This window comes from Populus euphratica, unplaced genomic scaffold, assembly GCF_000495115.2.
Source record: "Populus euphratica unplaced genomic scaffold, PopEup_1.0 scaffold31.1, whole genome shotgun sequence".
Taxonomy (NCBI): domain Eukaryota; kingdom Viridiplantae; phylum Streptophyta; class Magnoliopsida; order Malpighiales; family Salicaceae; genus Populus; species Populus euphratica.
In genome coordinates this window covers 2392340-2406728 of record NW_011499850.1, presented here as the reverse complement: position 1 = coordinate 2406728, position 14389 = coordinate 2392340, and the positions used below count along the sequence as shown (strand labels likewise).

At 35.7% G+C, this 14389-nt stretch overlaps 1 protein-coding gene and 1 pseudogene across 3 annotated transcripts; one reads left to right on the top strand and one right to left on the bottom strand.

Annotated features, from left to right (window-relative positions):
• Positions 1-3646: 3646 nt before the first annotated feature.
• LOC105121317 (probable flavin-containing monooxygenase 1) lies at positions 3647-6061 on the bottom strand (annotated as a pseudogene).
• Positions 6062-7961: 1900 nt separating this feature from the next.
• LOC105121107 (uncharacterized methyltransferase At2g41040, chloroplastic-like) lies at positions 7962-13566 on the top strand. 3 transcript variants are annotated; one of them, XM_011019626.1, is made up of 9 exons: positions 7962-8221; positions 9201-9289; positions 9376-9516; positions 9853-9934; positions 10218-10411; positions 10540-10651; positions 11930-12034; positions 12763-12897; positions 13486-13566. In XM_011019626.1, the coding sequence occupies exons 1-8, from the start codon at positions 8063-8065 to the stop codon at positions 12889-12891; spliced, it is 1011 nt and encodes a 336-aa protein (XP_011017928.1). In that variant the 5' UTR covers positions 7962-8062; the 3' UTR covers positions 12892-12897; positions 13486-13566. The 3 variants fall into 3 exon arrangements, with proteins under 3 accessions (XP_011017928.1, XP_011017927.1, XP_011017926.1); XM_011019625.1 differs by lacking the exon at positions 13486-13566 and adding an exon at positions 13158-13475; XM_011019624.1 differs by lacking the exon at positions 13486-13566 and having other exon boundaries at positions 12763-13073.
• Positions 13567-14389: the final 823 nt, after the last annotated feature.

Genomic DNA, 14389 nt, shown 5'->3' with positions numbered 1-14389 from the left:
GAAGATTCATTTATAACTTGAGTTGTCCTCCATGCAAAGAACATGCTGGTGAAGTAGTAGTGCAGAGTACTTTATTTTTTTATATTAATTAAAAGTTATATTTTTTATCAGGTAATTAGGAGAGTACTTTATTTTAGTACTAAAGCTAAAGTTATATTAATTTTACAATTAATTTTTCAATCCAAAATTTTAGCTAAGAGGTTTAATTTGACTAAAGATAAAGGTAATTAGTAGAGTACTTTATTTGAACGAATGTCAACAGTTATCTAGGAACCAGGCACTAAAGACTTTTATCTCCTAAGGGATAAGATTAGGGTTTTGCTATTAGGGAAGTCTCACTTTCAACCAGGGACTGATGGTTGAAAATGTAGAGATTCGAGGAAGGACTATCCTCCATTCACTATCCCCATTAAGCCTCCTTAGTCCTTATTAGAAGAAAATTCATGTGCAAAGATTTTCTTCACCCGATTGCCCCATCACTTCTCTCTACCTAGGTTTTGTACTCGTTATTGGAAGAGAATTCCATGACGACATGCATGAAACAAATGAGTATAATTATTAATGTCCCCACATCCTTTAACATGAACAAGATCGTCAAAGCAAGAGTAGGAACCCATCTTCTCAGACACAAGTAAACAAAACTCGGTTAGTCATAGATGTTGAATTTTTTGTTAACCTGTCTCACAAAGCGGGCATGCAAGGCAAACAAATCTTCCATTTATATGCCACTGACAGCACAGAGATATAGATGTGATGGCCTTGTTCGATCTTCACAATGTCAACACACGCATCCCTTTCAATGCCTTCCCATGCCTACTTGTTAAAACCCTCACATATTTTTGTGTTAGTATTATCACATGGCCAAGAGCCCCGCCAGCAGTGGCTGCTTGCGATCAAGTCAGTAGGGTCAGGATGGTCCGGCGAAATTCACCGACAATATAGAAATTAAGTCATTTGATAGACTTGGTGCCGTTCATGGAGTGCCATGTACACGTGTGTGAGAGATCACAAGCTAGACTGTATTTGGTGTACACTGCAATGAAAAATTAACAGAGACAATAGAATACATACCCTTTTGTCATGAACTGATTAAGTGTTGAATTGTCTAGAAACAAATTGTGCTGTCAAAAATAAATAGATCTACAATCTATGACAAACCTTAGGTTACTGTGTGGTATCTCGTTCTACTTGTTAATATCGAATACAAAATTCTTTAAAAAGAAATGGCAGGAGCGGCCCCTGAGGAACAATTCCCAGTAACGAATAAATCATCAGTTGGGGTAATTTTGGACATAATTGAATGACATTTTCCCTACCTACTAGCAAGCCGGATGAAATCGATCATTATTAACAAAAAACAATTCTGACAAAATTCAACCCCCTGTTAAATTTCCAGGTGATCGTTGTTCTTGTTTAAAACAATACATTTTTGAGAAGAGTGAGGTGATCATGCAAGAAAATGAAAGGAGAATGTCTAATATTTGAGTGACACAATCGTAGGCAAGCACCATTCGATCGAGTGTCTGAACTCTGAATGGGTAAAGATCATTCAGGTAATGCATTATTATTTGTATTGGTTAATTAACTTTAATGGCTATTGTTCTTGTATATATGAAACTGGATACATTCGTAATTCCCTGTAGATTCCATGAAAGAACTTTGATGAAGAGAAAATGGCGAGGAGGAATCACCCTTTTATTTTATTTTTAATTTTGAACTTAGGACAGCTCAGGAGTAGAGAGTACTGTACCTAGCTAAGGCCCCATAACCAAGAGGCCTTTCTTTTTCTTTATACCCCAGCAGCAGCAGCTGCAGCTGCAAATAATTATTGTTAGTTATTTTTATGGAAATCAAGCATAACCTCTAATTTTAATCAAAATTAAACAATTTCGATACAAATTATTTTTTGGCCATTTTGTACCATGTTTTAAATTAATATTTATTTTTTAACTTAAAATTAATCTAAATTAATTCCTCCATTTCCTAATTTTTTAGCGATTAATTCCAGATTTATGCTATAAATATGTTAATATCACTCATAAAATTTTACTATAACATGAATTGCTAGAAGAAAAAAATCATTTTATAAACTGACTCCATATTTATAAAACACCTTTGACGTACGTACTAGCATTCTTTCATTAAGATATAATGAAAGAAAATTAAGAGCATTCCCATATATATTACTTTAAGTTCTTAAAACATACCCCCCTCGGACTCTGTTGATTACTTGCTTGGGATTGCAGCTCTTTTAAGGTGTGAAGTGACACCAACTGGTCATCACAAGGGGAACTTTAAGCCCTCTGAACTTCGTCTGAAATCTTGGATGAACAACCCATGGAACAAAGTTTTTCAATGCTTATGAAGCCGATGAGGGCTGATCAATCGAGTCAAAAAGTTAATTTCCTAACCCATATCCAAGCATCCTGGCCATGTCACTGGTCTTCAGTCTAGGTTTTGGAACATTAATATGCTGCTGCAAGCCTGCAACCAAGACTTGCCGCCGTCATGAGTACACATCGAAAACTTTCTTCATTGCAAACAATTTCAGTGCCTCAGGATTAAAAACAATTCCTGATTTCATATTTACCTGCCAGCAGAAAATTTAAAAGTTCTTCCTTTCAATCATGCTCTTTTAGCTCCTTAAATAATATGCAGTCTCATCCATTATCTGTTATCTGATGAAGGACTAGCATTGCTGCATAACGAGCCAGCTCTCCAATTCGCAAGTACATCAAGACAGGTAACCAAGGATAAGTAGCATCAAGTCTCAAAAACCATAGTCTCAAAAATAACAACGATAGCAATCCAATTCGCGTGATATTCAATAGAGTAAACCTTGAAGTTAGCATTATTCCATAATGCAAAGAAAATACAAATTTTCAAGCACAAAAAAACCAAGATCCAAAATTGAATAATTAAAAAGAAACGAAAAGAAGCAATGCGGGATAGATCTAGCATCAACAAATCTTAATCTTCAATTGGGTTCTCTCCTTTTTAAAAAAAAAACAAATAAAAATAAAAATGACCACGTCCAGACTAAATCTGTGGTGTTTTTGTTTTTGTCTCCGTGGTCTGCAAGAAAAACAATTTAGAGATAGAAAGAGTTGTGGCAATGAAAAAGAAACAAATATAATAGAGATCAGAGAAATGTGGATCATTGATTATGTGTCTATCCTCTCTCCTCACTCTGAAACCTTTTTATATCCATCACGGATCCCTTTTTTTTGCCTGACGCCTCCTTCGTTGCCCCTGCATCTGTCAGTTTCGTTTAGAACAACATCACCCTCTCCGCGTAGATTTTTCTCTCTGATTTGCCTTCTTTTTTTCTCCTTCCTCTCTCTGTTTTGTACTTGTTTTCTCTTCTATGTAATTAAAAGAATGATGGGAGAATGGGAGGAAAACATGCGCCCGTTAAAAATACCAAAACACCTTCCACAAACCACAGAGCCATCCAACAGGTTGAAGTACATAATTATTACTACACTATTAAAATTCATAATGAAATTACTCAGTCCACAGTACACCCATTCATTTAGCACTTTTAGTTTTTTTATAATGTTCAATACCAATATATAAAATTTAGGCAGCGAAATAGATACAAACTGGAATTTTAAAACCACTAAATCTCAAGGTATCCCTATGCCATAAATTATTTTCTGCGTTGCACAGCTTGCGGGAGCAAGCATATACATGCAATTACATAGTTTTTAACTATTGATGGAGCTTTCACAAGGTTCGGGAAACCTCACTTGCTGGTGAGACCTGAATAATCTGTTGGTGTATATGGTATAAACAAGTCTGCTAAAAGTCCTTTCTTTCTTCTAGGATTATATCCCATGTCCTTGCAAAGCTGGTCATTGTAATATATGTTAAAGTTACTAATACAAGCTCTCCTGAAGTAGCGGCCTGTAACTTGTCTGATGTGATCTGCCCACATGTTTGCTTCCTCTTCCATGTCTCTTATACTTGGCAATTCAAGGTTGCCATCGAGGAAATGTGATAGCCATACACTTTCGATTTCAGAGCGATCCAAACTTGAGAAATTCTCACTGTATCCTATTATAGCCAATTGAGGAATTCGAGGATGAATTATTTGTCTGCAGAAATGACAAAGAGGGTGTCATATTAATGCTAACCATGCAATATCAAGCTAGATGTTTGTATTCATTGATCACTTTAAAGGACATACAGAAAGAAACATGGCAAGAAATATGAAGTTAGCAGACCTGTAGAGGGAAACTGTAGCGGTAGGTGACCCGCTTATGTAGTTTTGGAAAACTGGAGACTCAAAAATGTTTTTCAGTTTTTCATCACCCCTGAATCCTGTAGCAAAAATCACAAGATCAGTCTAAAATGGCCGATTTTCTCCATTTATAATTAGACCTTCTGGGAAGAAGCTTAAGCTTTGTGAATTCTTGATAATTATGCTTCCTTCTTCAACTCTGTCATAGAATTTCTCAGGCAGCATCGCAATCTGACAGGAAGATATATCTTCAAGAAAGCTGGATTTTGGTAACATTCCATGCTTCTTCAGAGGAAGATTCCATCTAAGGTAGATCTCAATGAATTTTGAAATTCCCCATCTCTGAAAATCAAGATACTGGCATCATAATTGAGAGCAAATCACACATATATAACATTCATGGACAAAGGCAATTGCGAGAGTGAAAAAGAAGTTTCCAAGGGTGCAAGTTAGGTGGCCAGAAAACTTAATAGAAATGTTTCACCAGGTTTATAGACTAACAATTCCGAGAATCGATTGTAGCACAGGAAAGCAAGCAGAAGTCCACCCAAGTTGTCACAGGGAAAAAACCAGAGGGCATTCCTTTGAATCATTGTGCAAGGGTACATAACTCCTGAATGATTGATTATAATAAGGCTGTTTGAACTTCGAATGACAACGAAGCAGAATTCTATGAAACATTCTATTCACTCATTTAACTAAATCCAGTGGATGTTTTGAACATCACAGACTTTATTGCTGATTAAAGTAAAAGTCTTTCTGATTATCTGATAAAAGACTTAAATTAGGAATATTTGCTTGCCAGAATGTTTTCTTACCATTGCGTTGGCACATTCTGCTGCTATGTCAACTGCAGATTTATGAGAACCAACTATTGTAATTCTCTTTGTTTTGATCAATTCTGCAGCAGTTGAATTGTCTAGGGCTGAGAAGTCTTCTGAATGCATCACCTTGCCCTTGAACTCTTCAGGTCCTTGATTTGGAAGGAACTCTGGAATATTTGGAAGGCCACTGAATTGTCCAATGCATAGAACTACAAATTCAGCATGATACAACTGACCAACATAATTCAACAGTGATTTACTATTTATATATGTATAAAAGAAATAGCCACGACAATATAGAATCTTTCAAAAAATTAACATACTTGTATGCTGCAATTTTTTGTGTCTTGAACTTTGACATGCCATTTCCCCTTGGAGCCAAAGGACTTGCCTGCCCCCCTCCAAAGAGGCCATGAATCCATCTCTTCGTTAGACTCTCCAAAATACTCTATACATTAGACCTTGGAATTGAACATGATGCATGGAAAGAAATTGAAATGTTGTGCATAAGATTCCAGATACTCCATCACTTGACTGTGAGTGGGATACGTGTTGTTTATCGAGGAAGGCCATGGAAAATCAGAAAACTGGTAAATTTCTTTGCTGTTTTGGAGTCTGGTTGACTCTAGAGTATGTGACCAAACTCCACCAATTCGTACTTCAGCTTCCAACACAATCGGGTTGAGTCCGATTTTGAGTGTGTTCTTAGAAGGCCACTTACTCCTGATCCGATGATTCCCACTCGTTTCTCTATTAGTCCACTCTGAGATCCGTTTAGGGTCAGGGCATTAAATACTATTTCGGTCTAAGAAGCCATCAAACGGGCTTCAGGAAAATCATCTAATAGCGCGTTCTTTTTTGCTTCTATGGATAGGTCGGTCACCTTATCCAACTAATGTCGACCTTCATATAATATCTTTCATCTCAAACGGCCACCATCTTGAATGGCTGGGCTTGTGGGGGGTCAGAAGTGGTTGATCGACACCTTCATGTCTTCAAATAAGACACCATCATTTCTTCAAATAAGACACAAAGCTCACGCTACTTTGTTTCTGAGTGTAAGGCATGTAGGCGGAGGTTGTCGGTATGGATGTGGGTAGTTTCTAAGCAGCCCATAGTTAAGTATTGGGTCAGGTAGGTGGCCCAAACAAGAAAATGGACCGGACTATCCTGCCAAAATAAGAACTTTCGAGTTTTTTCGAGTTTTCGAGTTTATATTTTAAAATCAATATTTAAAAGAATTTACCTTTTATCATTCTAGCTAGCTTCTTGGGGGTAACTTTTAATAACCAGTTAGCTTATAGAATGATAGTATGTATAATAGATTACTTCTAAATATAAAATTTAATTGCTTAATTTTTTTTAAATATTCCCTATCATATACAAATTTTATTTTTTTATATAAAATATACAGAAATCTTTCCATTTTACTCGAGGTTTGGTTATAAGTTGAACACGTTGATTCATAAATAAACAAATCGATTTAAATTTTGATTTTTTTTATCTAAATTAATATTATTTTGATAGAAATAATAAAAATTTTCATTAATATAACCTAAATCAAGCTTGGATTGACCTATTAGATTATAATAATTTTAAAATTAAGTTATTTATTATTTTTTTTGCTTATATGATACAATGATTGAATGAAAACGGTGCTTTCATGCAAGAATTTTATACAAGTTATTACAACATCATAAAAATTTGTGATCACATACAGTATGGGATTTGATGATTGCATAAGAAAAATCAATCTTTTTCTTAATAGTCTTCTAGAAGCATGGCCATTTATTGGCCTATATATATATATATTTGTTGTTGCTTTCAAGCAATAAATTAGCACAAAACTTGAGACGGCAAGGCCAAGATGGCATCATTAGCATCGGCCTTTGCTTAGTTGTTTACAGGATCAAACAAAGAAGTCTTGGCTCTTTTTGGTTGGAATTTGGCAGATAAATTATCCATCTCAATATGCTAAATTATCAGCCTTAATTAATTGCTAATTAAGTTTAGATTAGTGATAAAATATTTACTAAAGGTTCATGTCATTCACGATTGAACCTCGCAGCAAGAGCTTTCTCTGCTTCCAACAATTTTGTTTTCTCCTCCTTGTTCTTAAATTCAATCGTTCTCAATCACTTTAGTTCGAAATTAAGACCTAATATTAAGAGTAATTTATCTTTAGAATGAAAATTTTTATGTTAATTTATTAATAGTTCAGTCCTTTCTTTAATTTTTATGACAATTATAGTAATTTATCTCTATAAATTCGACACTATTTTATTCTTGTTTTTTCATCTACTTATATTTTAGATCACATGCAAGTATATATTATTTATACTCTTACAATTATATTCAATTTATTATCTATAAAAATTTCAATTCTTACCAAACATCCTTAACACTTCACTTCTTTATACTTTTCTCTCACGTTAACATTTTACCTTTAAATCTTACTCTTTATCCCCGAATTTTAACTTCATATGAACATAATTTTAGGAGGATAGTAATTAAATTAATATAATTTAAATTTTAGTCATCACTTCCTATTTTATTTATTTTAATATGTTTAGTATTGTATTTGATGTTGTTATATGGAGTGTTTTTAGCTTGAAAATATATTAAAATAATTTTTTATTTTTAATATCAATTAATTAAAATCATTGAAAAACCTAATTTTATGTTTTTTCATACTAAATATATTTTTAAAACACTATTTCAAATAACAAAACAAATAAACAGTCTTTAATCTTTTTCATTAATCTTAATTAAGGACTTGGTGTTTTGATAGAGGATAAAAAAAAATATCCCTAATAATAATATAATTATTTGAGAGGTCCACTTAAACTAAAATTGTCCCCACCATCTCCACAAGAATTTGAACAAGGAAGACTCCCCTTCCTCATGTCTTTGCCTCCACACAAGAAACCACGCACATAAGAAAGGAAAAAGGTCAGAAATTTTTCGAAACGTATTCAAATCTATCATTGCAATGGCTTCCAATGCTCTTCATCACTCTCTTCACCAATCTATATCTCTGAAATATCCTCATCTTTCTCATAATTCACTATTCTCTCCCTCTCGTCTTCGTTTCACCTCCCTCCGGTTTCCCTCTACAATTCGCGCCACTTCAGCTGTCGTTCTTGAACCGGTAACACCTTCATCTCTACTTTCTCTCTTTTTACTTTTTTATGGGTTATACATTCCATTGCTTTCAGTTTTTGTTTTACTACTAAATTACCATAGCCACTAGAAGTTTTTCTTGAAGTGGAGTATTTTATCATAGATTTTTAACGCCTTTGAGATATGACAGTGAAGCACTGGTAAAGGGGTTGTTCTTGTTTGGTTGCTGAGAGAATTTTTATTGTCAAATGTCTTTTTTTTCTTTCTTATTCTGGGTTGTTTTTTATTCATTAATTGAGGCGATGAGAATGTCATTAGGAATAAAATGGTTTGTTTAAAAAGGTTTTAGTTGAAACTGGCATTTTATCTGGGAAAATAGGAATGCTTGTTTGGTTACCGAGAAAGTTTTGAATTTTGAATGTAAAATTTCTCAATGAGGACCTAAATGGCTAAACTTTATGGAACTAGCTCAATAGAATGAGTTAAATGAAAGAAAAAATTAAGGGGCAGTGTTTAGTATTTGATGGATCTTTTTTATAGCGTATACAGTATTGAGTGGTCACATTTGACACCAAAAGTTTTCTTGACCCCTCCTACTTTCACTAACGCAGGGTGGCTTTCATTTCTGTTTTAGTGGAGGTTAGACAGAAGAAGGAGAATTGATTAGTTATTCTATTCGGTGCACAAATTCTCAAGCTAATATTGATGCCGGCTTGTTTTCGAATAAATTTTAACTGGTGGCTTTTAGGTTCATCGTTCAGCACGCATTCATTTATTTATATTAAATCTGAGGAGTAATGATTTTAGGTGGCGGTGCAATAGCAAGGGAGTAACTTGCTTAAAGCTGCTGTTTTTTTAGTTCTGTGGCTTAAGCAGAGTTGTTTGCTGGCAACAATTCAAAACTTTGCTGTTTATCCATAACTATGTTAAGATAATGCTCCTCCTATTGCTACATATGTTTCCTCCCATTGTTGTATATTGGATTTGACAAGAATTTAATCTTCCAGGAGTTAAGCACACAGCAGAATCAAGCAATATTTGCTTGTCCGGTTTGTTATGAACCTCTAATAAGAAAAGGTCCTCCAGGTTTTAACTTGTAAGTTGGGTCACATGATGATATAAAAGCCTTTTCTTCTTTTTGTTTGGAATTGTCTGATATGGTAATAACTGCAAAACCTGCAGGCCTGCAATATATCAGTCCAGTTTCAAGTGTAAAAAATGCACCAAAACATACTCAAGCAAAGACAACTATCTGGATCTTACAATTACTGCTGGAATGAAGGATTACACTGAAATCAATCCAGTTAGGACCGAGCTATTCCGGTATACATTTGGTGATGATGGTGCCACATAATCATGCTCTGTATATTGATGCATCCAAGATGTACTTGATCAATTCAAATTGGTGCATTACTGCGCATGCATGCATAAGCTTACAGGCCTTTCAACCTTGAATTAATGTCCATCTCACGCCTATGTAGCATTTCATGGATCTGTTACTGTTAATTATATGGAGTACCCAATTTTGGTTTTGACTTAAGAAGGAATAAAGAACAATGGAATGCATTTTGAAAATCGGAATCAGATTTTATTGTAAAACTGAATTGTTTGAGGAAATGGTCATGCTCATGCTCATGTCAGTTACTTTCATCTTCTCAGGAGTCCACTTGTTTCATTCTTGTATGAACGAGGTTGGCGCCAAAGCTTTAATCAAAGTGGATTTCCTGGTCCTGATGAAGAGGTTTGTGTTTCTTGGTTTGTTTCTAGGAATTCAAATACACCAGTTAGGCATGAAAGTTTAATTAAGCTTATCTCAAAAGATTAGTTTGAGCAAATATTACTAATGGTTTTATGAAATCTTTCTATGCAACATGGTAACTTGGAACATTGATATATCCCATGAAATGGCATTGGCATCTCGGAAAATGGGAGTAATTAATATCATTCTCATTCTTCCCCTCTTTTGAAACTGCTACTGAATTTGAAAACATGAACTTGACTTTGTGATGGTTTCTCTAATGCAGTTTGAAATGGCTCAGGAGTACTTCAAACCTGCCGGAGGGGGTCTTCTAGTAGATGTAAGCTGTGGCAGTGGCTTGTTTTCTAGAAAATTTGCCAAATCTGGAGCATATTCAAAAGTTATTGCACTTGATTTCTCTGAAAACATGCTTCGTCAGTGCTATGATTACATCAAGCAAGACGATACTATCTCAACTACGTAAGCTTCTTTTGCCTGACTTGAGTCTCAAAGTTACAATAGCTGTTACGTGAGAGTAATTATAATTTCATAACTATAGTTCAATTTGAAATGAGGATTGACAATTTCTTTTGCTGGAGAATGTGCAGAAATCTTGGTCTTGTCAGGGCCGATGTTTCGCGACTTCCATTTGCATCGGGTTCAGTTGATGCTGTACATGCTGGTGCTGCCATGCATTGCTGGCCATCTCCTTCCAATGCTGTAAGTGATCTTTCTTTCTTTCGTTTCTTTTGTGGATTTGATGGGATAAACTTCCAGATAAACCAGTCCAGTCTGGTTTGCAAGATCCAAATTCCACTTGAATTTGGAAAAAGGCACTGCAATCTTTTGTCTATCATGATTTGTGACTTTGATGTCCTTATCCTGATGCTGGCTTGATCTTGTCCCTCATGCTACTCTCTTAGGGCCATCTCTTATGCATTGACCATTGACGTGTAAGACACCATGTTATTATATGCTGTGAGTTAAAGAAAATTCTAACCTCATGATGTGAAATTGACGAGAGGATGGGTAATACAATGCTTGAAACTAGTCCTTTATAAGTTACAAGCTTGATTGTGATGTGGTCAATTCCTGTCACGTCTAAACCATCGAGGACTTCATCAGGGTTCAGGAAAACAGTAGTTTAATGTGCTTCATTGCACCAAAAGTGGAAGCAAAAAGAATATGAAGTTCAATACGCCACTTCTTACTTGACCATACTTGAAAAGGGTTTCAAGTCATAACCTACCAAAACTAGGTGTAAAGAGGCATGGAACACTGAGTAGATTGAGTCTCCAGGATAAGAGTTAAAAAAACGAAAGATTGTAGTCGTGGCTTTTGCCTTGCAAAGAGCTGAAGTAAAGGACATCTTCTCTAGACCTCAGGATGTTTGAGATCTCAATTCCAGATATTTTCTCTAACAATTACTGCCGCCACTGAAAACACACAACACACAGATTGCAAATGAAAAACATTATAACTTGCTGAATATGTAAGTTATCACCTTTTGTTTCAGAATCTACTAGATAGTGTCAGACAACAGTAGTCAGCCTCCAATCTTAAGACATAAGGCGTTTACATCTGTGGGTTTGTGAAAAATATTACTTGTATCTATAGGGTGACACAGTCAACTACCTTAGGTGCCCATCATGTGGTTCTCCACTTTGGTCTCATGGAACTAATAACAACGTTCTACCAGTGGCAAGGCAGTGCCTATAGCACAAGATATCAAATTATATGCAAAACATTTGCATTGCTTTGATCAATTCCAGCAAGTATCTTGGTTCACTGGCTATGTTTTGGGAAATTGTGTAGAGGTGGTTTGTTATGTCATCAGCAAGTAGGTTCCGTGGCGTCTTGTCCTGAGAAGTACACATCATAAATCCCTCTCCCAAGTTCTGTGTTTATGTGTGTTTTACTGCTTTCTCATCATTTGACTGTACGTAGAATTATTTTATGAACCTGCTGTTCAACTAGTGACGTATCTAATAATGTCAGGTTGCTGAAATTTGTCGTGTATTGCGAAGTGGTGGAGTTTTTGTCGGAACCACTTTTCTTCGATATAGTTCAACCACTCCCCGGATAGAACGACCATTCCGAGAGGTAATTAGCTTTTTCTCCTTCATTTGATTATATCATAGTCATAGAGTGATAATTGCTGAGAGGATTAATTACTATGCCTAGGGATACTTCCTTTTGGCTTTTGATTTTATGTGCTCATGTGTTTGTATATTTAATTGTTAGTAATTCAGAATTGCTCTCACCCAAGCTGGAAACGGTGAAAGTAACTGTCCAAATTGAATTTAGTATGTGAATATTGCAAAGGAAGCAGCAGTAAAGCAATGAAGTACTAGTGTTTTCAAGTTTCTACAAATTTCGGGTTAAGTGAAACATGCCCAGATTTGTTTGTTGATTTCCACACCATAAAAAGTTCACATTTCAATCATATCGTAACAAATTTCATGGAGATTTGTACACATTTGTCATGAAGACTTCATTTATCAATAATTTATATTAACTGAAGTCTTAAACTAGTATGGTTTGGGTCTGGCTAGTTTTTAATCTTAACATTATGCTATTCTTGTAATGCTTGCTTCTTTGAGTTACATGTAAATTAAGAGGTGATGTATTAGCTCAACATACAACAGAGAAAATTGCACATCCCCATTCCTTGGAAGTTAGTTTCTTAGTAATGATAGGTCCTTGTGAGGGCGGAACTCCATCCAAACTGGCTGCAGTTCCCACAGCCAGAGAATTGTAGGGTAATTCCATCTACTCTCACCATTGTTATATGCTACAATTGGATCTAAAGATCTTCATGTGTCTGGCAGAGGATTTCGCGGAACTATAACTTCTTCACAGAGGAGGAAATTGAAGACTTGTGCTCAACATGTGGTCTTACAAACTACTCAAAGAAGGTTCAGCGAACGTTCATAATGTTCTCTGCACAGAAGCCATGAAGCAAGGTTTAGTTCATTTAGACACAGTTCTCCCAGGACTTGACATTGACATATCCGGTGCTGGTTTGGTATACAAGATATTTCAATTGTATAAACTTTTTAAATAAACAAGACCTAAAAGGTGATAACCTGGAGAGATGCAAAGTGCCATTGTTAATAAAAAGAAGTCCATATGTACTGTCTGTTTTATATAGATGATGATTTAACCCCTACTTTGTACTTCAGCAGTGTCACTAATCCCAGGGGACTAGCCTTTCTATTTGTAGATTTTGCTGGGAGTGATCTGAAAGCAGTGCTTCTGAGATAGTCCACAAACACACACGACTGGCACCGAGCCTGTAGAATGCGCTAATAAACTCTATGCTTTCAGCTTTAACTGATGATTAGATAAAATTCACACTTGTTTCAGTCATGAAGTCTGTTTAATCTGTCCGAACTTCTTGCGGGGATTGGAGTTGTCAAGGTGCTCTATGAACAATATGCTAGACATTTCATGTCAACTGTTATGCATCAGTATCGTCCTGCAACACAATTCTTGTGACTCAAACGGAATCATGGTTTTGGACTGATATTTGGGACCTATAATCTATACAGACAGGGCTCATGAACCCGCATGATGTGAGTTTATTAAATGATAAGTCAGGATCTGTTGGCGAGGCTTTGCACATGACGAGTCCTCGAGGATTTGGGCAAAGCAAATATAATAGCCCCCGGGGATGTGGCTGAGCCAATAAAGAAACCCTTTTTAGCAGGGCAAAGTGTGTCTCTGAAGTATCAAATATGGGCAGAGAGAGCCCCTCGTGCGGCTCACAAGCTGACCAGCTTTCTGTGTGTTCTTCTACTACACTGTTTGCCCTAAAGGAACCCATCATTACAGGCCCTGTTCACTTCTGGATCCTTGACCTTTGACCATCCAACAAGATGCACAGCTGGACAGGAAAAATAAGAGAGGAATATTTGATCAGTCCAAGAACAAGGAGACCTCTTAGGGTTTAATCTGGTTTATTTTTCAAAGTTATGACATTGGATCCCTTGCACGTGACCTCCTTTCCTCCTGTAATCCCATTTTGCTTTCCGTGGCACGTGGGGTCGGTCACCCTTTATCTTTCTTTTATTTTTTTTATAATTTTTTCTGCAAATTCTTATTTGTCTTCGTTTCTTCTTTAGAATAATGTTAATCCAATCGGAAAAGCTCACTCAGCAATATTGGATGGGATTTTTTCCAAATAATTTATAAAAAAAAGTCTTTCAATAAAATTAGCTTTTGTTTCTGAAGGAAGAAATGGAGACTGGTTTTGCTAATTGATTTGATTATTACCTGCCACGTGCATTGTCTTACTACAACTCTTAATTATGATTACAGGAGACTAATGAAGATTAATGGGGTTGCTTTTAGCTGTTTCTTGAATTCAAAATACATTTCTCCTGAGTAATTTGAAAAGAGAAAAGGTACAGGGGAAAATGGTTTAAGATGATATCGTGCATCACGTTTCCTGCT